We start from the raw sequence: 24,406 nt of genomic DNA, 5'->3' as shown, positions 1-24,406 counted from the left end.
CACATTTTCCCTTCAGTCCCATATTCAAGGCTTTTAAACCAGTTCTTCCTCCCTACCTATGCCACTATTTACAGCACTTCATTGTGTCTCTCAATCTAATTGCCCCCTAGATGGATTTAAGAATATTCATTCTTTTACCCTGTCATATTATTAGCCTGGAGGAAATCAGCTCCATTAAATAGTTCAAGGAACATGTTGGGTAATCTTTGCATCTCCAAAAGGATTACTTTAAAGCTTTTGTAAGGAATATTAAGACATAGGGGCAGGGGTAGATCATTTGGCTCATTGAGCCTGCTCCACCATTCAATTACATCACAGCTGATCTTGTCTCTCAGCACTGTTCCCCCTGACTATCTCCATTTCCCTTGATCCCTAGTATCTTGACACCTATTGATCTCTGACGTGAACATACATTGGTAGAACATCCATTGCACATTCCAAAGGTTCACAAATTTGCTCTCCATCTCACTCCTAATGACCTGCCCCTTAACGTGAGACTATCTAGATACCCCAGCCAGGGGAAATATCCCTCCTTTATTTGCCTTGTCAAATGTGTAAGAACTTTGTTTCAATGAAATATGATCTTAACAGCAATTTGATTGCTTCCCAATTCTAAAGGTTGTGATTCTGCTGTCACTTCCAAAGGTTATTTTGTCCGAGTTTTTTTTAAGGGAGGTTGTAAGGCAAAGGTACTGAACTGGTTACTTAAGTAAACCACTTGTGAGCTTTGAATTTTTTTAAAAAGTTGAAACAATAGAAGCAGCCTGAATGGGTGTGGCCAGCTGCCACAGATGCAGATTTCTGAGGTTTTATTTTTTCAGTAACATCAGAAGCCACTGAGGTCTCAAATGAGTTGGAGGCTTCAGTGAATGATCTCTAACTGCTACTTTCCCTGAATTTTCTTGATTTCTTTTCCCTCCTGAATTGGAAAACTGCATGTAAGAATCTGTGTCTAAACTTGCCTTTTTGCTAAGGGTCATGTTTATGGGATGTTACTATATTAGAATAGTTAATTAGTAATGGGTACTGTGTCTATTATTTGGTTAAATGTTCCAAAAGGTAAGTTATTCTAAATTTGTTTTACTTTTGTTTTAACTTACGTTTAAATAAATGGTGTTTTGCTTAACGTCGAGTGGTTTGACCAGTCCCATCACATCTGGAATACACACTTCACATCTACCTTTAAAATAAGTAAAGGTTAGGGTCTGGGTTACCTTCATAAACTATTTTGAGGGGGTCTGGTCTGGTCCATAACAAGCTGGATGAAGGCATTTAGACTTTCCACTGAATCACAAACATAGGATTTTAGCAAATATAAAGAAAATGCGGGCAAAGACAATGAATACAATCAAAGATGATAATTTATTATGATTTAGTTGGTATGATACAGCATAACGCATAAAGAAATGGTTGCAATTACACAGATAATTCAGACGTACATGGATGTTGGTCATTACTCAGGTCGAAGTCTCTGCTTGTTTAGGTCCAGTGTACAGACTAACACATTCAATCCCTGCCAGAACAGTCTATACTGGGGATGTCAAGCATGTGATCCACAAAACAGCTACACCCAGCCCCTAGACCTTCCATGGATTTGTGTGTTAGGAGTGGTCCCAGACTCACATTTGGAATTCAGTTGCCAGCAGAGAGTGAAATAATCATCAAGGTGAAGTGGAGGGTGAACCAATTAAATGATCGTGTAGGGCATAACAATTTATATACTTCCATTTTAATAACATTTGTTAAACATAATGAGTATTGGTGCCAGGATATTAGATTACACCCATCATCCAAAATGGGCTTGACAGCTCTGGTCTGCAATGTAGATTGAGTTGTTCAACTTCAGCCATCCATATTTATCATTGCATTAATTTAAGGACATAACCCTTTTGAATCAGTTGGTAAAATTTTCGCATCATCGCATAACTTTTGTTTCCCAAAACAGTAGGACTGTAGGCAGTGTAAAACATCAAAGCAGAGGCTGGTCATATCCAACTTATCCAGCCCAAATTCCCTACCACTACTACTCCGTCACAAGAGCCCTAAATTATGTTTAGAATCCCTACAGTGTGAAAGCAGGCCACTCAACCATCAGGTCCTCATCGATCCTCTGAAGAGCATCACATCCAGACTCAGCCCCTCTACCTATCCCAGTAACCCTGCATCTCCCATGGTTAATCCACCTAACCTGCACATCCCCAAACACTATGGGCAATTTAGCATGGCCAATCCACCCTAATCTGTACATCTTTGGACTGTGGGATGAAACCCACAACAACACAGGGAGAATGCACAAACGCCACACAGACAGTCACCCAAGGCTGGAATCGAACCCAGCTCCCTGGCACAGTGAGGCAGCAGTGCTAACCACTCTGCTATTGTGCCATTCAAACCAGAAGTGTTATCACACACAACTGAACAGCTTTTTACATGCACTAAATCACCTGTAGTATTTTTCATCTCATTTCTACCAATAGTCATCCAGATTTCCAATTAATCAAATCACATGCAATGTAGATTTGCTCTGTGTAAAGTGGGGCTGGCTAGCTCAGTTGGCTGGATGGCTGATTTGCAATACAGAGTAACACTGGAAGTGTGGGTTCAATCCCTGCACCGGCTGAGATTACCATGAAGGACTTTTCTCCTCAGCATCTCCCTTCAGCTGAGGCATGGGACCCTTGGGTTAAACCATCACCTGGTATCTCTCTAATGAGAATGCAGCCCAGCAAGACTGTAATGACTTGATGATAGAACCAGAGATTGGGACTGACCAGTTGGGTAGCTCTTTCAGCAGCCAGTGTGGACATGGGTCAAATGACCTCTTTCTGAACTGTAAAATTCTATGTACTGCAACAATGCACCCACTACTCAGAATTGTACAGTGCAGAAACAGACAATTCAGCCCAATGGGTTTATGCAAAACATCAACCACCTCCATATGCCTTCGTCTAACCCTAACAGCTTATACTCCTGCGTACAGTTTGCTACAATATCATCAACAATTTCTCATCAAAAAGTCAGCTCTCTCTTTCAGAGACACTCACTGGTTGTGAAAATCAATGCTTGCCTGTATTTGGACCCATTTATTTCAGTGAACACAGTATGAGGAACAAAGTTTCAGTGTCAAACATTTTGCTTTTGCTTGAGCCCTCACATCTTGGGAAAATGGAAACTTCAAGCAGAAACAGGTGTTTGTGCTTATCAATTGCAAATAACTTGTGTTTAATCAACTGATTTCACTTTTCTCTTTTAACCTTGTTTACAGCTAAATACTGATGTATGGATCTAAACAGAGTCGTCCCCGTAGTTAGATCCACAACACTGTTAAAATTTGGGCTTCTTTGATGCAGATTGCCTGTCCTCTGTTGGCCTTCTTTAGTTTCTATGTACATGGGACATTGACTGTCTGGGTCACCTACCGCCTGCAAAGCAAGAGGCAAAATGTTATTTTTCTTCATTAAAATCTAATTGGGTACATGTTGTTCTCACTACCGATCTGCATTGTTAAAACCCTTCAATCATGCCTTTATTACCCCTGGACTATTCCTAGTTTCTCCTGACAGACCCTTCACTTTCCAGCTTACATAAATTTGTGCTCGTTCAAAACTCTGAGGTTTATATCTTAATTCACACTAAGTCCCATCGCCATCCCCGATAGCCCCATGCTCACTGAAATTCACTGGCTCCTGGAGTGACGATGCCTCAAATTTAAAATCCTTATTTTTATTTACAAATCACTCCATAGTCTTGTCCCTCCCTGCCTGTAAACTCTTCCAGATCGAAAAGTCTTGAATATCCCTGCTCCAAAGCCATGATTTTAACCGTTCCACCACTGGCTGGTGTGATATACTCCTAAACCCTGGAATTATCTCACTAAAGCTCTAAACATTTCTCTTGTAAGACAAAGGCATTTGGATTAGTATGTGAATAGGAAAGGTTTGGAGGGATATGAGCCAGGAGCAGCAGTTTAGTTTGGGATTATTTTCAGCATGAACTGGTTGGACCAAAGGGTTTGTTTCTGTGCTGTATGACTCTATGACTCCATGACTTACCAAAAAAACTACTTCTCTGGTCAAGGGTTTGGTCAAAATTCCTGATTTTTTCATCAAAGGCCTGGGCAGCACGGTGGCTCAGTGTTTAGCACTGCTGCCTCACAGCACTCGGGACCTGTGTTTGATCCCAGTCTTAGGCAATTGTCTGTGTGGAGTTTGCACATTCTCCCCATATCTGCATGGACTCCCTCCCACAGTCCAAAGATGTGCAGGTCAGGTGAGTTGGTCATGTTAAATTGTCCATAGTGTTAGGTGTATTAGTCAGAGGGAAATGGGTCTGGGTGGGTTACTCTTCAGAGGGTTGGTGGGGGTTTGTTGGGCCAAAGTGCCTGTTTCCACACTGTAGGGAATCTAATCTGATGTGAACAAACATCAAAACTATTTTTATCGAGATCGGTCTTGAGGCATTTTGGTTTCTTAAATTTATTACAATAATCTGCACTATGGTTGAAACTTTTTTTCTGACCAGTGCTTCTTATCTTAGATTTCTTTCAGTATTGTTTTGTTCTTTTCTCAAACTAAACAAGCCAATCAAACACAAGGATTGGTGAAACAATAAGGTGGATTCTACGCTTGAAGTTAGGGTGACAAAGAAGGAGACTTCAGTTTGAAGACAATGGATAGTGCATCTTCCATACGGGGGCTGCTTGTAGAGTGATCTCAAAGTGGTAGTTATTGATGGAAGTTTAAGAGCATGCTTAAAGGTCCATGCACCTTATATCATATACACATTTGCTGAAAACAGCTTGCAGTTTGGCCACTTGCTGTTCACAGAGCCATGCTCTGGGATCATTCCTAAACATTGTACAGACTTGAAATAATGTGGTGTTTGGAGTCAATTGTACTTAAGCTCAAAGGTTATTGGGCAATATACTGTTAGAGAGTTGGGGTGCCCTGTTTGTTCATCGATAATTGTTGTATGTGAGAGGGAGAAGTGGGGGAATTTTTCCCAGGGTGATGGGTGTGAGGGACGAGAAGGGACTGGGAGTGGGTGGAGTGACCAGTAAGTGGGAACATGCAGTCATTCCAAGCAAGTAAACCTTCTAAAGTTTGTTCTCTTTCAGAAACTCAGACTGGAAAACTCTTTTTCCCCCCTTAATCTTTCCCATCTACAATTCAAAAGCTTTTACATTTCAAATGCTGAAGCATTGGCTCTGCATGATCACATTTTCTATCTTTGTGACCTCTCCATCTTAAACTGTGAATGCTGACACTTCACTGAGTTTTCTCAAATATAAACAAATACATTGAATAATAGAAAATTCAAGGAACTACTTAAATCAGAGGGGTAATCATTCCATAGTTTAAATGTTGTGTATAATCATTTCTTATTATTACAGAGCAAAAATTACATCATGAAAAATGATACAGTATCATTTATAGAATTCTTATAGTGCAGAGGGAGGCCGTTCAGTACATCAAGTCTGATTAGATTACTTACAGATTACTTAGATTACTTACAGTGTGGAAACAGGCACTTCGGCCCAACAAGTCCACACTGACCTGCCAAAGCACACCCACCCGGACCCATTCCTCTACATATACCCCTGCACCTAACACTACGGGCAATTTAGCATGGCCAATTCACCTAACCTACACATCTCTGCTCTGACCCTCCAAAGAACATCTCAGCCCATAACCCCAGAAGGAGTTTTTACCCATAGTTAACCCACCTAGACTGCATATCCCTGGACGCTAAGGGGCAATGTAGCATGGCCAATCCACCTAACCTGCACATCTTTGGACTGTTGGAGGAAGCTGGAGCACGCAGAGGAAACCCACACGGATAGTCAGCCAAGACTGAATTAAACCCAGGTCCCTGGTGCTGTGAGGCAGCAATGCTAGTAACTGAGCCACTGTGACTCTTTGCTGAAGTGCTTTCCAGCCACAGTATTTCTGACATGTGCTCATTGTAACAACGGAGAGACATGCAGCAGCCAATTTGTACACAGCAGGCTCTCACAAACAGTAATGAGATAAACGGCCAGGTAATCTACTTAGGTGGTATTTTGGGGGAGAAGGGGTATGTGTATCAGCCAACAGATAGAGCATTTCCCTACTCTTCTTCCAACAATATCACGGGATCTTTTATGTCCATGTGAGAGGGCTGGGTAGATCTGGGTTTATAATCTTATCCAATATCATGTTTAAATCAATATAACATTGAACATTGGTTGGGGAAGGAGAATGGTTGATGGAGTGTAAAACATTCATGTTTTCTTACCCTCCATGAATCTCATTGTAGACAATGGGTCCTTCCATGTTATTAATCATTTTCAACTCTTCCTTCGTTAGACTCATTAGTTGAGAACCAGTGAGAGCCCCCAGAGACCTCACAGTACTGCGGAAGGAGAAAAAGATCCACTTGATGAACAGAACCCACAAGGAGGACAGATCACATTCAGAGCCCTGTTCTTTGTCAGAAAGTGGAATATGCCTGTTTAATGCACCTTTTTCAATAAGACAGCACTATGGAGATAGCCCATCCCCGCTGTATCCCCAGTACAATATGCTGACTAATTGCAGTGAATTTGCCTGGTTTGAATTTACTTAACTAAGATAAAAGTTAATAGATCCAATTCAACTATAGTTCAGCCACTCAGCACCCTCTTCCACTGCTGTATCATTCCCTTTCTAAACTTGGTTTTCTTGCATTTCAGTCCTGATGAGTACACAATGACACGTTTTGATCCATGTCTCCTTTTAGCAATATTTAAAATTCAGAACTGAGTGGGTGTTGTACCTGACATGGTATTGCAAACTGAAATGGATTAGGACCAAATTTCACAAAGAATAGAGATAGAAGCTGTGAAAAACCCACTTCACAATTAGTTAAGTGTGAAAAACAAAGGAACAAAGAGTATGTTTGATGATGATATTGCAGTGGTTTTGAAAGTGGTGGAGTTTATAGAACAGCATGACCTGTACTTACATTCTTGAAAAGCCTTTCTTCTGGAGCCAAGATGTCACCTCACTGGGTGTGGAGTGGACTGACAAATCAGGTGAATCAGTATAGGAGCGATATTGAAAAGCACGATTGTTATTAACATGCTATATAAAAAAAAATCAGACGGCACAAGAGAGATTACCACAGGGGATTAAACAAACCAGTGAAGATTTAATTGTACATTTAAATTACATTACAGTTCACACTTGGATTGAGGTTGTATGGAGGTTGAGATAAATATATAGGGCCCAAAAAGGGGAAAGGGTGGGGGTTCTGAAAATGACCCGAGTGCCTAAAAGAGTGAAGAGATCTTCCCAAAATTAATTGTAAGACTCCATTAATACTTATTAGCACAGTTTCTTATCTGACAGCCAGTCAAATGGAGGAAGAAACTGCAGCTGGCAGTGAAAGTTATGGATGACCTACGCTTGTTCTCTGACCGTACATTCATAAGGATTGGGAGTGGGAAGCAATACATGATCTGGAGATGGTAGACAAGCTGAGAAAGGGGAGGAAGTCACAACCCCAAGGGGGACAGTAAGATCATCCTGTTGGGGGAGAGGTTCTTACTGCATTGCGCACTCATACCTCCAACAGTAGTTGCAGTTTGGGTCAACCATGCTGCTTTGACATGCACATCCATCCACCTATCATAAATAATCACCTACACTTCGTTTTTTAAATAGGCTGCAAGGTTTTCTCACCGAAGGAAGGGAGTCCTCCTCATTCACTAACTGCATGATGTTGGAGGGTACGTAACCAATGGAACCATTCAGGTTCTTCACTTTCCACCACTGCTTCGAGGCCTCCAATACCTGAAAGGTACAAGCTGTATCAGTGAAGCTTACCTGGGTCACAGCTCACAATGGCTAAGGAAATATGAAGCAGAACCGAATACTTTGTTAAGACATTGAGATCTAACTGAGCCATTAGAACATGATGATAAACAAGGTTACATTTGATGAGGACCAGATGGGGTTACAACCTGAGATCAAAGTGGCAGACTGATTGTCTTCACTCAGTAAAATAGGGGAAATCTCCAACCAACCGCCTGCTGGGTTTGGGGCAGGCATCATTTAATATTAGAACATAGATCATAGAACATAGAACATAGGACATAGAACAGTACAGCACAGAACAGGCCCTTCAGCCCATGATGTTGTGCCTACCGTTGATCCTCATGTATGCACCCTCAAATTTCTGTGACCATATGCATGTCCAGTCGTCTCTTAAATGTCCCCAATGACCTCGCTTCCACAACTGCTGCTGGCAACGCATTCCATGCTCTCACAACTCTCTGCATAAAGAACCCGCCTCTGACATCCCCTCTATACTTTCCTCCAACCAGCTTAAAACTATGACCCCTCGTGTTAGCCATTTCTGCCCTGGGAAATAGTCTCAGGCTATTGACTCTATCTATGCCTCTCATTAGCTTGTATACCTCAATTAGGTCCCCTCTCCTCCTCCTTTTCGCCAATGAAAAAAGTCTGAGCTCAGTCAACCTCTCTTCAGGTTAAGCCCTCCAGTCCAGGCAGCATCCTGGTAAACCTCCTCTGAACCCTCTCCAAAGCATCCACATCTTTCCTATAATAGGGCTGGATGCAGTATTCCAAGTGCAGTCTAACCAAAGATTTATAGAGCTGCAACAGGATCTCACGACTCTTAAACTCAATCCCCCTGTTAATGAAAGCCAAAACACCATATGCTTTCTTAATAACCCTATCTACTTGGATGGCCATTTTAAGGGATCTATGTACCTGCACCCCAAGATCCCTCTGTTCCTCCACACTGCCAAGAATCCTATCCTTAATCCTGTACTCAGCTTTCAAATTCGACCTTCCAAAATGCATCACCTCGCATTTATCCAGGTTGAACTCCATCTGCTGCCTCTCAGCCCATCTCTGCATCCTGTCAATGTCCCGCTGCAGCCTACAACAGCCCTCTATACTGTCAACGACACCTCCAACCTATGTGTCGTCTGCAAACTTGCTGACCCATCCTTCAATTCCCTCATCCAAGTCATTAATAAAAATTACAAACAGTAGAGGCCCAAGGACAGAGCCCTGTGGAACACCACTCACCACTGACTTCCAGGCAGAATACTTTCCTTCTACTACCACTCGCTGTCTTCTGATGGCCAGCCAATTCTGTATCCAGACAGCTAAGTTCCCCTGTATTCCATTCCTCCTGACCTTCTGAATGTGCCTACCATGGGGAACCTTATCAAATGCCTTGCTGAAGTCCATATAAACCACATCCACAGCTCAACCCTCATCAACATTTCTAGTCACATCCTCAAAGAGCTCGATAAGGTTTGTGAGGCATGACCTGCCCCTCACAAAGCTGTGTTGACTGCATTTAATCAAGCTATGAATATTACAAACAAACTCATTGCCATTGGTGCAGTAGGGGGCCCAGCTGCATACAAAGCTATAAAGTATTGAGATCACAAAATTCAACTCAATAGATGGATGCTGGTATATATTCACCCAGCCTCCCAAAAGCATAACCCTGTTATTCCTTTCTCCTTGATACATAGTTTGCCCTTAAATCCTTCAACCTCTTCTTGAGCTTGGGCTTTCTGTTAGCTTAGCAAAGCACCTTTCTCTATATTGAATGCATTACAACTGACCTGAAAATGCTGGAGGTGTGACCACAGTTTCTAGACTCTAACATTCACCACACAGTTAAGTACCAGTTTGGGAAATAAATAAAGTTGGATAATAAGTTACAAAAATGACTTTGAACTTTACCATTCATGTTGAGGCAATTCTAGGTTGAACATTCTGAAGTTTCTGGCATGTGGGCATTGCTGGTAAAACGAGTTCCTGTTCTCATTTTTGTAGAGGTTGGTGATTAATTGCTCTGTGCAGTGTGACACTGAGTCACAACAGACCAGCAGAACCTTAAAGTTTCAGTTCATCTAATCACATCAACGTGACCTTTTATTTCTTTTCCCCTTGTGTGTTTTTCTGACTTCTCATTAACTGCACCTTCAGTACTAACCTCAACTACTCTATGTGGTACGAAGTTCAATATTCTAACCTCCACTTCGAGTCATGTCAGGTACAGCTCAGTTGACAGCACCCTGCCCAACATCCCCACCTCAAGCACACTTCCGCTCAACCCTGAAGGATGTTGATTCAATTCCCGTTCCTAAGCACAAACATTTTGATTCAAAGAGTGTTGGATATATTGGCTTGTGGATGCAATTTTAAACTGAGATCTTTGCAGGTTGATCCAAAGGATTCCGTGGTACCATTTCAAAGGAAAAGCAAACATATTATTAGATTAGCTTACTTACAGTGTGAAAACAGGCCCTCCAGCCCAACAAGTCCACACCGACCCTCCAAACAGCAACCCACCCAGATCCATTCCCCTACATTTACCCCTTCACCTAACACTATGGGCAATTTAGCATGGCCAATTCACCTAACCTGCACATTTTTGGACTGTGGGAGGAAACTGGTCCACCCAGAGGAAACCCACGCAGACACGGGGAAAATATGCAAACTCCACACAGAGATGGGAATTGAACCCAGGTCTCAGGTGCTGTGAGGCAGCAGTGCTAACCACTGTGCCACCGTGCCAACCCTGTAACCAATATCTCTCCATAAATTAATATCGCAAGACAGATCATCTGGTCAATATGTGAATTTTACAGCAGTATCTACACTTCAAAAGATTACTCCATGACTACTGAGGGATGCCCCAGGGTTATGAAACATTTTAACTCCATTCTTTATTTATTTAAAGTTTCTTCTGAATCTCCTTATTTGTAACTATTGTATATATTAATATGCACCTCAGATTTTGAACTTCTCCATAAATAGAGACATTTTTTTTCCTGTTTCCACCCTTTCATACTTTTAGCAGATCACCCTTTAGCATACTCCTTCCTAGAGAAGACGTCATCAGCCTGTCCAATCTTTCCTGATGGGTGTTTTTGTGTCTGTTATTATCCCTATAATCGTTGTATCTCTTTTAGAATTCTAAATCCAGCACATTACACTTTCCTCACCTCAAGAACATCACCTTTCATGACTGTGAGTTCCCTGGTTTTTCTTTTCATGAAATCGTACATTGCTTTGGCAAATTGTTCATCCTTCTGTGGCCTGTCGTAAGAGAACAGAAACCAACTAGTGATTTGAGTTTGGCATTTTCCCTTAATCCTTTTAACCAGTGGAACAACCTCAATCCTGCTCCCCAGATGAATGCTCAACCAAGGACATTAGGCACGTCTCTCCAATCAAAGGCCTGAGAGGAGATGCCTTTGCAGTTACCTCAGAAGCCAAGCCTTCCAGGAAGAGGAACTTGAAGAGATCCAAAGTGGAAAAAAATAAATGACATTCTCCCTGACTTCATTCCTGGGTCCAAGAAGTGCATGTGTCCCCAACCAGAAACATCTCCTCTGCCACACACCTGAATGCCAGCTGCTGGTCACCTCTCCTGCTGCTTGACATTGTCGATTCTCAGGAGCAGGTGGGCAATGGAATAGCAGGGGTTTGGGAGGAGACTGAGAATTGGCTGTTAGCTTGGCAAGTACGACCCATTGGTTATTTCATTCACTTGTGGTGTCATTGGCTGACCAGCAATTACTACCCCATTTCGAATTGCCCTTGAGAAGATGAAGGTGAGTTGTCTCTTGAACCACTGCAGTCTATGCGAGACTTTGCAGTGATTGTTGAGAGGGAAGTTGAGAGGAAACCATCGCTGAGAGTCTGGAGACATATGTAGGTCAGACCAGGTGAGGATGGCAGATTTACTTTCCTGAAGAACATGAGTGAAACCGATGGGTTTTTCTGAAACTTGACAATGGATTCACGGTCATCAATAGATTCTTAATTCCAGATATTTTTATTGAATTCAAATTCCAGCATCTGTCACGCTGGAGATTCAAATCGGGATCCCCAAAACATTAGCTGAGTTTCTAAATTAATAGTCTGATGATAATACCACTAGATAATCACCTGCCCAGGTTTTATACACACCCAGGTTTAATATTGCTGAGATCAGGGTGCTTCCTGTCCAAGTCAGCCTCTTGCTGCTCAATTCAAGTCAAAATAAGCATGTTATAATCTTTCAACATCAATAAAGTCTTGACTAACAGGTTGAGATTCACTGAAACTCAGCATAAAATGTGACAGAGAGAAAGTGAGGACTGCAGATGCTGGTGATCAGAGTTGAGAGTATGGTTCTAGGAAAACTCAGCAGGTCAGGCAGCATCTGAGGGACAGGAGAATTGACATTTCAGGCATAAGCCCTTCATCAGTGCCAAGTTGGAGGCTTGGGACTGGGATAATGTAGGGGAAGGGGAAATGAGGAAACTGGTGAAATCCACATTGATCATGTATGGATTGCACTTGTTTCCTCATTTCCCTTCACCCCACAGTACCCCTCCAACTTGGCACCACCCTCCTGACCTGTATATCACCTTTCCCATTTATCCACTTCACCCTCCTCTCTGACCTATCACCTTCTCTCTCACTTTCATCTGTCTATCGCATTCTCAGCTGCTTTCCCCCAGTCCCACCACCACCGCCGCGCCCCCCCCACCCCCCACCCCAGTTTATCTCTCAGGCCCCCGGCCCACAAGTCTCATTCCTGATAAAGGGCTTATGTCTGAAATGTTGATTCTCCTGCTCCTCGGATGCTGCCTGACCTGCCGTGCTCTTCCAGCACCACATTCTCGACCTAAAATGTGATTGAGACCAACACTCTGGACCCATTGAAGAATCATTTGGATGCTACGACAAAAAGATGTGGGGTAGAGTATTCAAGGAAGGGGTGATCTACAGTCAATGGCTTTCTTCAGATAAGTTGCAGGATGAGGCCATTCTGACCAACATGAAACAGTTGTCTAATTAGTCCAATCCAAATGCTCTTTCCCAGAGTCTTAAAACTTGTTCCCCTTCAAGTCTAGAATTCTTTCTTGTAAGTAACTGTTAAAACTTTTCAAGCTGAGGTTTTCCAGTTCATAACAACTTACACTGACCAAAAAAGGTCCTCACCTCTCCTTTGTTCCATTTATCTTAATAAACAATTATTGAGCCAATTATCTGAAATAAGTGCCTTTGGTTTCAAGTCTCCTACCTTAGGAATCCTTACTTATCAAAGCCATTCTTGTTACACTGTGTTATGGACCAGACCATATTTCCCCCCCCAAAAAAAAATATATTAAGAAGGTAACTTAGACCCTAACTTTTTCTGATTTTAAAGGTAATTGTAAGGTGTTGTATTCTAGATGCAATTCGATTGGTCAAAACTACTCAATATTAAGCAAAACTTTATTTTTATACTATAGTTAAAATAGAGACAAAATAAAGAAAATAAAGTAATTAGCTTAACTGTTACTCTATTAAAGTGCTTGACAAAATATAAGTATTAACTACTGCTAATTAACTGTTCCAATATAGTAATATCCCATTAATTCACCCCTGGCACAGACAAATTCAGTATAATAGATTGTCTCACATGCAAATCTAGCAGCAGGAGGAGAACCCCAGCTTTTCAAGGAATAAGAGCATCCCCATCCTACTTCAAGACCCCAGCAACTGCAGAAAGCTAAAACTAAATATTCCTGTGGGAGCTTGACCACACCCATTCAGGCTGCTTCTATTGTTCCATATAGAAAACATCCTAAGGCCTCACAAGCTGTTTACTTTATGAGCTTTAAGCAGGCCATTTAACAGCTCAATCTCAACCTTCCTTCATTACAAAAAGGACGAAATACACCTCTTAAAGTCACAGTATTGTTACAACGTTACTTAGTGATCAAACCCAGCTTCTGTAGTCTCTATGCATTTTGAAGCTCCTCAATCTTGGTACTAATCTGGTAAATTTCCTCAGCATCTGATTGCAGCCTCAAAGAATTAAGACCTGTCTCATAAGCAGTGGCCTAGTGGTATTATCGCTGGACTGTTAATCCAGAGACCCAAATAATGTGCTAGAGACCTGGGTTTGAATCTCACCATGGCAGTTTGTGGAATTTGAATTCAAATGATTAAAAATATGAATGAAGAGTATAATGGTGACCATGAATCCATTGTTGATTGTCAAGAAAATCCCACCTGTGTCAACTAGTATACTTCAGAGAAGAAATCTGCTGTCCTTACCTGGTCTGGCCTATATGTGACTCCAGACCCACAGCAATGTGGTTGACTCTTAAACCGTCCTCTGGGTAATAAGGGATGGACAATAAATGCTGCCTAGCCAGAGACATCCAAATGCCATGAATGATTTAAAAAAAATAAGAGCTACAGTGGATGTTGTGATGAGAAGGCTAGAGAGATAGTCAAAAAACCTTCCTTATTTACATTTACTCTATGAGATCCTACTTACCTTTCAAAGGGTCCACCATGTGGGTCTTCCATCTAAACAAAAAACAAAAGGCACAATTCAAAGGGATGAAAACAAAATCACACCCTTAATGATATTTTAAAAATCAGTAAAAATGGGACTAAATGAATCAGTTTCAGCTACAGTTACTCAGTTGTTCTAATTAGTACATACCAATGATAAAGTAGGTAACATCAAAACGTTGTGAACGACAGCTGGTTTATTGTCAAAGCTCCTACACTGCACGTACATGTCTATCCTGTTGCCTGACCTATTTCACAGGTTTACTCTGATCAACCGAATAAGATTCCTAATGAACATGCTCATGATGGACATTCCATCTACTGGCCATGACCCTTCAGTCTTGCCTGGACATGGGGGTGATGACAGATGCCTGGAATGTTGCAAACATTACACCCTTGTACCAAAAAGCTTGTAAGGATAAGCCCAACAATTACAAAGTAGTGAGCAAAAGGCTAGGTACGATAATCAGTATTAAAAACCACATGGGGAGAGGCAGCATGGAGGTTCAGGGAAAAGTCATGTTTAACTAACCTGCTGGAGTTCTCTAAAGAGTTAAGAGTGAAGGCAAAGCTATTGATGTGTAGAGGACTTCCAAAAAGTGTTCAGATGAGCTGGGAATAGGGGTTTGAGTTCTAAGGAGAGGCTGGATAGGCTGGGACTTTTTTCACTGGAGCATCGGAGATGAAGAGTGACCTCATTGAGGCTTATAAAATCATGAAGAGTATAGATAAGGTGAACGGCGGGTTTTTATTCCCCTAGGGTGGGGGATTTCAAGACTAGGGGACATATTTTTAAGCTGAGAGGAGAAAGATTGAAAAAAACATAAAGGGCAATTTTTTTGTACACAGAGGGTGGTTCATGTGTGGAAAAACATCAAGAGGAAGTGGTGGATGCAAGTAGAGTTACAACGTTTAACAGACTTTTGGATAAGTACATAAATAGGAAATGTTTAGAGGGATATGGGCCAAGTGCAGACTAGTTTAGTTTGGTATTAAAACTGGCATAGACAGATTGGACCAAAGGGTTTGTTTCCATGCTGTATAACTCTGTATTAGAGTGTTGGGTTTTATTGTAAGGAAAATTGAATGCAAGAATACAAAGGTTATGCTTTAGTTGTACAGGGCATTGGTGAGACTTCATCTGGAATACTGTGTACAGTGCCAGTCGTTGTACTTACAGAAGAATGTTAATGTGTTGGAAGCAGTTCAGAGAAGGTTTGCTAATATCCGGAATGAACAGATTGCTTTATGAGAAAAGATTAGACAGGCTAGGCCCTGTATCTTGGAGTTTGGAAGAGTCAAAGGTAACCGAATTGAAACATATAAGACTTTACCAGATGGCCGTGGATAGGACGTTTCCTCTTTGGGGAGAATCTGGAACTAGGGGTCACAGTTTATAAATAAAAGGTTGTTCATCTGAGACAGAGATGAGGAAACAATTTTTTTCTCTCAGAGAGTCGTGAAACTTTAGAATTGTCATCTCTGAAAGGAAGCAACATCTTTTAATATTTTTAAGGCAGACCTAGATAGATTCTTGATTACTAAAGGGATGAAAGATGATCAGGGGTATGCAGGAATACAGAGTTGAGGTTAAAATCGGATCAGCCATGATCTTATTGAGTGGGGAAACAGTTGCAAAGGGCCGAGAGGCCAACTCTTGTCCCCTAATTGTATTTTCATTGAAGGCCATAAAACAGACTTCTGAGAAAAGTTATTAAAAAGTTATTAGAAAGGACAGCAGTGTCATGAATACAAAATTGGTCAAGTCATGGGGAATAGAGGTCAATGGTTATCAGGAATTTTTCAGGTTGGAGGAGGTTTTGTAGGGGAGTTCCCCTGCTGGCACCCTTACTTTACCTTGATTCATATCAATGATCTTGGGAGTGCAGGGGACAATTTCAAAGTTTGTGCATGATACACATCTTAGGCAAAATTGTAAACAGTGAAGAGGACAGTGTAGAACTTCACATGGACGTTGGTGGAGTGGACAAGGGGGAATTCAATGTGGGGAAGTGTGAGGTGATACATTCTGGCAGAAAGAACATACAGCAACAGTGTAAAATAAAGGCACTGCAGGAGCAGAGGGCAGCATGATGGCTCAACGGTTAGCACTGACCATAAGACCACAAGACATAGGAGCAGAAGTTAGGCCATTCAGCCCATCGTGTCTGCTCTGCCATTCAATCAAGGCTAATAATTTTCTCAACACCCACTCCCTCGCTTTCTACCCATAATCCTTGATCTCCTTGATACTCAAGAACCTATCTATCTCAGTTTTAAATATACTCCATGACCTGGCCTCCACAGCCTTCTGTGGGAATGAATTCCATAGATTCCCGACTGTCTGGTTGAAGAGGTTTCTCCTTATCTCTGTTCTGCTGTCTCACAATGCCAGGGACCCAGGTTCAATCCCAGTCGCGGGTGACTGTGTGGAGTTTGCACATTCTCCCCATATCTATGTGGTTTCCTCCGGGTGCTCCGGTTTCCTCTCACAGTCCAAAGATACGCAGGTTAGGTGGATTGGCCATGCTAAATTGACCATAGTGTTCAGGGATATGTGGGTTAGCCATGGGAAATATAGGATAGGGGGATGGGTCCGGGTGGGATGCTCTTCAGAAAGTCAGTGTGGACTTGATGGGCTGAATGGCCTGTTTCTACACACTGTAGTAATTCTAAGAGACTTGGGTGTATCTGTGAAAATTGTTGAAGTGCCATGACAAGTCTTGAATGCAGTTAATAAATTGTACAGTATCATAGGTTTTATTATTACTAGAGTACTAGAGTAAGCAGGTTATGTTGAACCTATATACAACACTGGCTAGACCTCAGCTGAAGTATTGTGAACAGTTCTGGGTGTCACATTATAGGAACCATGTGAATGCATCAGAAAAAATGTAGAAGAGATTCACAAGAGTGGTTACAGGGATGGGAAACTTCATTTATGATGAAGGATTGTCATAGGAAAAAATCCCTACAGTGTGGAAGAAGACCATTCAGCCTATCGAGTCCACAATGACCCTCTGAAAAGCATCCCACCCAGACCTACCCCATCCCTGTAACCCTGCATTTCCCATGGCTAATCCAACTAACCTGCACATCATTTGGACCGTGGGAGGAAACCGGAGCACCCGGAGGAAACCCACGCAGACACAGGAAGAATGTGTAAACACCACACAGACAGTCGCCCACAGTTGGGATTGAACTTGGGCTCTTGACGCTGTGAGGCAGCAGTGCTAACCACTGAGCCACTGTGCCACCAAATTGGAGAGGTTCAGGCTTTATTCTTTAGAGAGGTGAAAGCTAGGAGGTGTATTTTCATAATCATGAGAGGTCTGGACTGTGTAAATAGGGAGAGACTGTCCCACGCACAAATGGATCAAGATTTAGGGAGCATTTCAAATGATTTATAAAAGAAGTAATTGCGATGTGAAACATTTCACACGATAAGTGTTTGAAGTCTGAAATGCTCTGCCTTGAAGTGTAGCAGAAGCAGGTTCAATCAAAGCATTCAAGAAGGCCCAAGATGATTAGATTATGAAGGAAGGGCAGGAGAATAGCATGATGCTCATTCAGACAGCCAGTGAGAACATAATGGACTGAATGGCCTCCATTTGCACCATAATAATTCCATGATTCCTTTAAAATTTTTTGAGATTAAGTGTGGGGTTGGCCATCAGAATCTATTGAACTGTCCAGAAGATCAAAAACCAACATTCCCTTCTTCCTTAACGTACAGCCCTGCAGGATTTCCACACAGGTCTGGTCCAGGCACCTCACACATCCCTGATTTTTTTGTTGCTCCACCTTTGGCAATCATTCCTTCTGGAATCCTCTCTGTAAATCTCTCCGTTTCTTCTACTTTAAGAAACCCCCAAAAGTAACTCTACCACCAAGCTTTCCATCCCATGTCCTATGTTTCTCCCTGTGTGGCAAACGTTGATGGATAATACCCTTGCCAGATGAATTGGGACTTTTCACCCGGAGTAAAAGGTGCTATTTAAATGCAGGCTTTTATTGTTATGCATCAAATTGAGCCATTCATCAGTCATGCCACAAGAGGGCAGCCTCTCAATGGGAGTGTGGAAATGTTTCTCAATGCTGTTCCAATTCAACATTTTAAGAGGTCAAATGAAAAGCAAAGCTTTCCTCCAAAGGAAGGTTTCTTGTAAAGTTAATTTCTGAGCTTGCATCAAGTCTATGTGTAAGAATGTCACTGATGTACAGCAGGAAACATCTGTGTTTATGAACATGTAATGCATGAACAGGACCAATAACCCTTATTCTGCATCGCCGCTCATAAATTCGTTCAGTTTATTTAAACTTGGGAGGTCACCTGAAGACCGTCGCTTCTGCTGGAGTGTGGTTCAAATCTGACCAGATATGTATTCAAACTAGGCAGCTTGGAATGATACAGTGTGTGATCACAATGCCAGAAGCCACATGGACCTATCAGAGGTATGTAATTATTTTGGTGTTGACCACATTCTTAAACAGTGGAGCATGGGGCCCTGCCAATTTCTGTTAATGGGCCAATGCCACTAGACCAGGTCATTGCTGTGTTGTTTGTGGGAACTTCCTGCAAACTAATTGGTGACCCCGGGCATGAAGGGCTCATGCCAGAAATGTCGATTCTCCTGCTCCTTGGATGCTGCCTGACCTGCTGCGCTTTTCTAGCAACACATTTTCAGCTCTGATCTCCAGCAACTGCAGTCCTCATTTTCTCCTAATTGGTGACCCCACCCCCTACATGGCAATGATGACTGCACTTCAAAAATAGTTCATTGGCTGTGAAGCATGTGTGAAAGGAAGTGCATTTTATGTAGCATCATTCACAAACTGAGTGTACTCACAGACAGTGAAATATTTTGGAAGTGGAGTTGCAATTGTGCTTTAAGAAATGTAGAGGCCGAGTTGACCACGGGAAATCACGCCTCACCAACTTGATTGAGTTTTTTGAAGAAGTAACAAAGAGGATTGACGAGGGAAGAGAGTGGATGTGATTCATGTGGACTTCTGTAAGGTGTTCAACAGGGTTCCCCATGGGAGACTGGTTAGCAAGGTTAGATCACATGAAATTCAGGGAGACTAAGACAAGGTCTTTTCCCTGGGGTTGGGGAGTCTAGGACTCGAGGGGATAGGTCCAGGGTGAGTGAGCAAAGATACAAAAGGGACCTTTTCACGCAGAGGGTGGTGTTTAAATGGAATGAGCTGCCAGAGGAAGTGGTGGAGGCTGGTATGATTACGGCATTTAAAAAACATCTGGATGGGTACATGAATAGGAAGGGTTTAGAGGGATATGGGCCAAGTGCTGGCAAATGGGACTAGGTTAGGTTAGGATAACTGGTTTGCATGGACATGTTGGACCGAAGGGTCTGCTACTGTGTTATATATCTCTATGACTCTATAATCTAGCCATTTGGATACAGAAGTAGCTCAAAGGTAGAAGACAGAGGGTGGTGGTGGAGGATTGCTTTTCAGACTGGAGGCCTGTGACCAGCGGTTTGCCACAAGGATCAGTGCTGGGTCCACTGCTTTTCATCTATTGTATAAATGGTTTGGATGTGAACATAGGAGGTATGGTTAGTAAGTTTGCATATGACTCCAAAATTGTAGTGAACATGGAACAAGGTTACCTTAGTGTACAATGGGACCTTGATCAGATAGGCCAATGGGCCAGGGAGTGGCAGATGGAGTTAATTTAGATAAATGTGAGGTGCTGCATTTTGGAAAGACAAATCAGGGCAGAACTTATAGTTAATGGTAAGTGTTGCTGAACAAAGAGACCTTGGAATGCAGGTTCATAGCTCCTTGAAAGTGGAGTCTCTAGGATATTGAAGAAGGCATTTGGTATGCTTGCCTTTATTGGTCAGAGTATTGCATTTAGAAGTTGGGAACATTGGTTAGGCCACTTTTGGAATACTGTATGCAATTCTGGTCTCCCTTCCAAAGGAAGGATGTTGTGAAGCTTGAAAGGGTTGGAGTGTTTGAGCTGTAGGGAGAGGCTGAATAGGCTGTGACTATTTTCCCTGGAGTATTGGAGACTGAGGAGTGACTTTATAGAGGCTTATAAAATCATGACGAGCATGGACTGGGTGAATAGCCAATATCTTTTCCACAGGGTATGGGACTCCAAAACTAGAGGGTATAGGTTTAAGGTGGGAGGGGAAAAATTTGACAGGGATCTAAGGGGCAACCTTTTTACACAGAGGGTGGTGCATGTATGGAATGAGCTGCCAGAAGAAGTGGTGGAGGCTGGTACAAATTACAATGTTTAAAAGGCATCTGGATGGGTACATAGGAATAGGAAGGGTTTAGAGGGATATGGGTCAAATACTGGAAAATGGGACTAGATTAATGTAGGATATCTGGGTGGCATGAACGAGTTGGACTGAGGGGGTCTGTTTCCGTGCTATAAAGCTGTATGACACTATGATTGTGGCAAACTCCCTCAGGCAAACGTCCTGGCAAACTATTGCTGAGGTTGACAGTATGTAAGTCCCTAAAACCATTTCAGGGGAGTGTGCAATTAAACACTGAAATGCAGAAATTGCTATTGGAGATCCATTGCTCCAGCATCAGCATTGTGGGCACTGAGCTCTCTGCTATGTGAAGGTACTGAGTGACATGAGGTCCCTGCACTTGCTAAAGGTAGATACTTACACACCTCATCTCTGAGAGGGAAGTCACTTCAAATCTAAGCACCATTTGAGCAACATACTATGGTTATAGTGGCTCAGTGGTTAGCACTGCTGCCTCACAGCACCAGGGTCCCGGGTTCAATTCCAGCCTCGGGTGACTGTCTGTGTAGAGTTTGCATATTCTCTCCATGTCTGCGTAGGTGTGCTCCGGTTTCCTCCCACGCTCCAAAGATGTGCAGGCCAGGTGAATTGTCCGTGCTAAACTGCCCATAGCATTTGATACATTAATCAGAGGGAAATGGGTCTGGGTGGGTTACTCTTCAGAGGGTCAAAGGGCCTGTTTCCACACTGTAGGAAATCTAATTATAACCGGTCAACCACACGGGTATGAAAATCGACTACAATTAGTCTACAGAACCCCTTCTTTGGAATGGATCTTGAACTCATCATCTTCTAGATTACATGAAGATCCTCCCAAATTGACAAACATAGACAGAGGCAGAGTCAATCATCTATCACTCCTAAATTCCTGCTGGCTTGGGCCATCTGGATGTTGTCAGATGCTTTTCTCCCTAAGGAAAGCTAATAAACAATTCTAATGGACTTCCTGTCCAGCCAGTACCTGTTCTCTCTGATTGGGTGTTGGAGATCTTAACGGTTCCAGGGCTGGCATTTCCCAACCACTAGAGAATTTGGGGACATAACTTGGAAAACTCTCACCGCCTGGCCAATCTGACCTGCATTTAAAAACAGCAACATCGTTATAAGAACAACAGGAAATGCAGTAAAACACTCAGTCGGGCCAAGCAGCATCTGTGGAGAAAGAGATGGAGTTAATCTTTCAGTGCTGTAAACTTTCATCGCCATCGAATGATTTTCTTAAAGGCCGACAAAGAAGCATTGGCTGTGACCTGATTTTGACCCTGTTATCATATGATTAGCTTGATCTGGTGTCCCATTACAAAGGGAAGAGTTGATCTGGAATAATTTGCGTATGTAAATCTGGACCAGGAGCTCTGCTTGGGTAAGAAGGCAGCCAGGGTACAGTTGATTCATTACATGCTTATAATGAACAATTGTAACATTGTAAATCACATAATAGCTGCCACAAGCTCATGACTTAAAACAGGTCAACTTGGAGTAGTCACATCCCTCGCTATCTTCCACTATACAAAGCTCTCTCCATCTCACACTCATGGGACCCATGAATGATCAATAAAGGTAGACAGTACACTCCTGATTGTTGTATCATACACCCACCTGGGCGTGCTCCACGCATCTCCTAAAGACCTCCAGATGACCTGTTCTTCCACACTCGTGGTTGAGCTGAGGAGATATATGGCACTTGGAATCAGGAAAGGTAGAACCACCTTTTGCGCTAGGTCAGGCTTTGGGAGATTGTTCAGGATCTGAGGAGAAAAACGCATTTTTTCAACAGGACAAACAAATAAACTTTTAGCATAAAAAAACCCTCATCCTAAGATGGTCTTAGTTCTCTACTTCTGATGCTCACTAGACCTTAACACTGGGAATAATTCTGAGAGGAATGATTTTGAGGGTCTGATTTTTAATTTCCTACCTTCTGGCCTATAGCTTACTTTCAGGACTTCAATCCTTTTCCTATCTACATTAAGACGACTAATCCAACCTTGACCGTGACCAGATAACACATTTCCATGACGTTGATTAGATGAGTGAAGACTGAGCACCTCACTACTGGTCTTTGAAATAGTGTCATAGTTTTCCAAAAGAAAACCAATCTCATAATCTCCAGAATTGAAGAGTCTGGAGTCTTCATCAGACAAATACCATCCTTCTGAGAGCAATAACAGAGCTTTGCTTTGACTTCAAATAGGAGCACCACAACAGTCCCACTCTCCCTCAGAGCAATATGGATTATGGATCTGATCGAGATTTTCAAAAGTATGTGTGGTCTGCATAGAGTAGATAGGGAGAAACTATTCCCGGCTCATAACAGGAACAAGAGAGTGTAGATTTAAAGCAATCTGCAAAATATGCAGGCATGATGGGAGGAAAATCTTTTTTCATCCAGCGTGTTGTTATGGTATGGAATGCACTGCCTGGAAATGTGGTGGAGGCAGGTTCAACGGAGGCACTCAAGAGGGAATTAGGTAATTATTTGAATAAAAATAATGTGCGAGGGTATGGGGAGAAAGCAGGAACTAGGTAACGATAATTTAATGAGCTGGTGCAGGCACGATGGGTCATACGGCCTCCTTCTACACCATAACACTCTGTAATTCAATGTGTTCAACTCATTGAGTGTGGCCTGGACACCTGGTTCAGAAAGAGTAGTTTTACTTACTGATGGCTGAAGATACGTTTGCCTATTGTGAGGCCAGAGTGAGGAGGTGAACAACACTCTGTAATCAGTAAAACTCAGCATCCAAATCTGTGATCATGGCTGGGAGCTTCCTGGTCTAGGAGAAAGTGAGGACTGCAGATGCTGGAGATCAGAGTCGAGAGTGTGGTGCTGGAAAAGCACAGCAGGTCAGGCAGCATCCGAGGAGCAGGAGAGTCGACGTTTCACGCGTTCCTGATGAAGGGTTTATGCCCTGCTCCTCGGATGCTGCTTAACCTGCTGTGCTTTGCCAGCGCCACGTGTTTTGACTAAGCTTCCTGGTCTAGTTAACCATTATACCAAGAGAGAAACTTATATCTGGGGCAATTTGATTGAAATCGTCAATGAATGCAACGCTATCAGGATACTGGCTTTCTCGTCCATTGGACCGTTGTGATCTGAAATGTGGGCATTTCTAATGTACCTCAGATTATCCTTGGTAGGGTTTGAGCAACAAGTGAAACTAGCTGCTTCACGAAGCTACTTTGCAATAGCAACATGAGTGGTGTTCGTCACCAACAGGATGCTGGTGTCAAGCTTATTACACAATAAGTAATGTTGAAAACGAATGTCAATGTCAGTGTGATGTATTTACACTGCATGCTCCAGAGACTGATGAATCATATTAAACAGCATGCCCTTTCTGTTGTATAGGCAAGATACTGATTGTACCCAACCAGTTTGTGCCTATAACATTCATAACACAGTGCCCGAGATTACACATGGGTAACATTTGCTGGATAATCCTGAGTGTGCAAACAACTATGTGACAACTAATTTAGGATTTTTTAAAAAACTGAAAGAACTGCAAATGCTGGAAACCAGAAACAAAAACAGAAATTGCTTTCTCTGTTCTGAGGAGGGGGTCACTGGACCTGAAATGCCAACTCTGATTTCTCTCCACGAGTGCTGCCAAACGTGCTGAGCTGTTCTGGTAATTTTGGTTTGTGTAACCAATTTGGGATTGTCAGCCAGTCTCACAGTGTGCCACATATCGGTATGCTGAAAGTTACGTTTATTAATGCACAGAACCCTATACTTTACAG

General features: G+C 42.4%; 1 protein-coding gene across 2 annotated transcripts in view; it reads right to left on the bottom strand.

Annotated features, from left to right (window-relative positions):
* Positions 1 to 1,343: 1,343 nt before the first annotated feature.
* The window catches only part of eps8l3b (EPS8 signaling adaptor L3b), a 75,666-nt gene continuing 52,603 nt past the window's right edge, over positions 1,344 to 24,406 (bottom strand). For both annotated transcript variants that reach the window (XM_072563819.1, XM_072563820.1), the window contains exons 14-21: positions 22,259 to 22,407; positions 21,621 to 21,735; positions 14,341 to 14,372; positions 11,021 to 11,114; positions 7,704 to 7,814; positions 6,985 to 7,103; positions 6,277 to 6,393; positions 1,344 to 3,422 (exon numbers count right to left, since the gene is read on the bottom strand). In XM_072563819.1, coding sequence (XP_072419920.1) covers positions 3,416 to 3,422; positions 6,277 to 6,393; positions 6,985 to 7,103; positions 7,704 to 7,814; positions 11,021 to 11,114; positions 14,341 to 14,372; positions 21,621 to 21,735; positions 22,259 to 22,407 — 744 coding nt within the window. In that variant the 3' untranslated portion in view covers positions 1,344 to 3,415. The remainder of the gene's footprint in view (positions 3,423 to 6,276; positions 6,394 to 6,984; positions 7,104 to 7,703; positions 7,815 to 11,020; positions 11,115 to 14,340; positions 14,373 to 21,620; positions 21,736 to 22,258; positions 22,408 to 24,406) is intronic.

This window comes from Chiloscyllium punctatum, chromosome 45 (genome assembly GCF_047496795.1).
Source record: "Chiloscyllium punctatum isolate Juve2018m chromosome 45, sChiPun1.3, whole genome shotgun sequence".
NCBI classification, from domain to species: Eukaryota; Metazoa; Chordata; class Chondrichthyes; order Orectolobiformes; family Hemiscylliidae; genus Chiloscyllium; species Chiloscyllium punctatum.
Note: the sequence above shows the minus strand (reverse complement) of the source record. Positions and strands in the feature narration are given on the sequence as shown.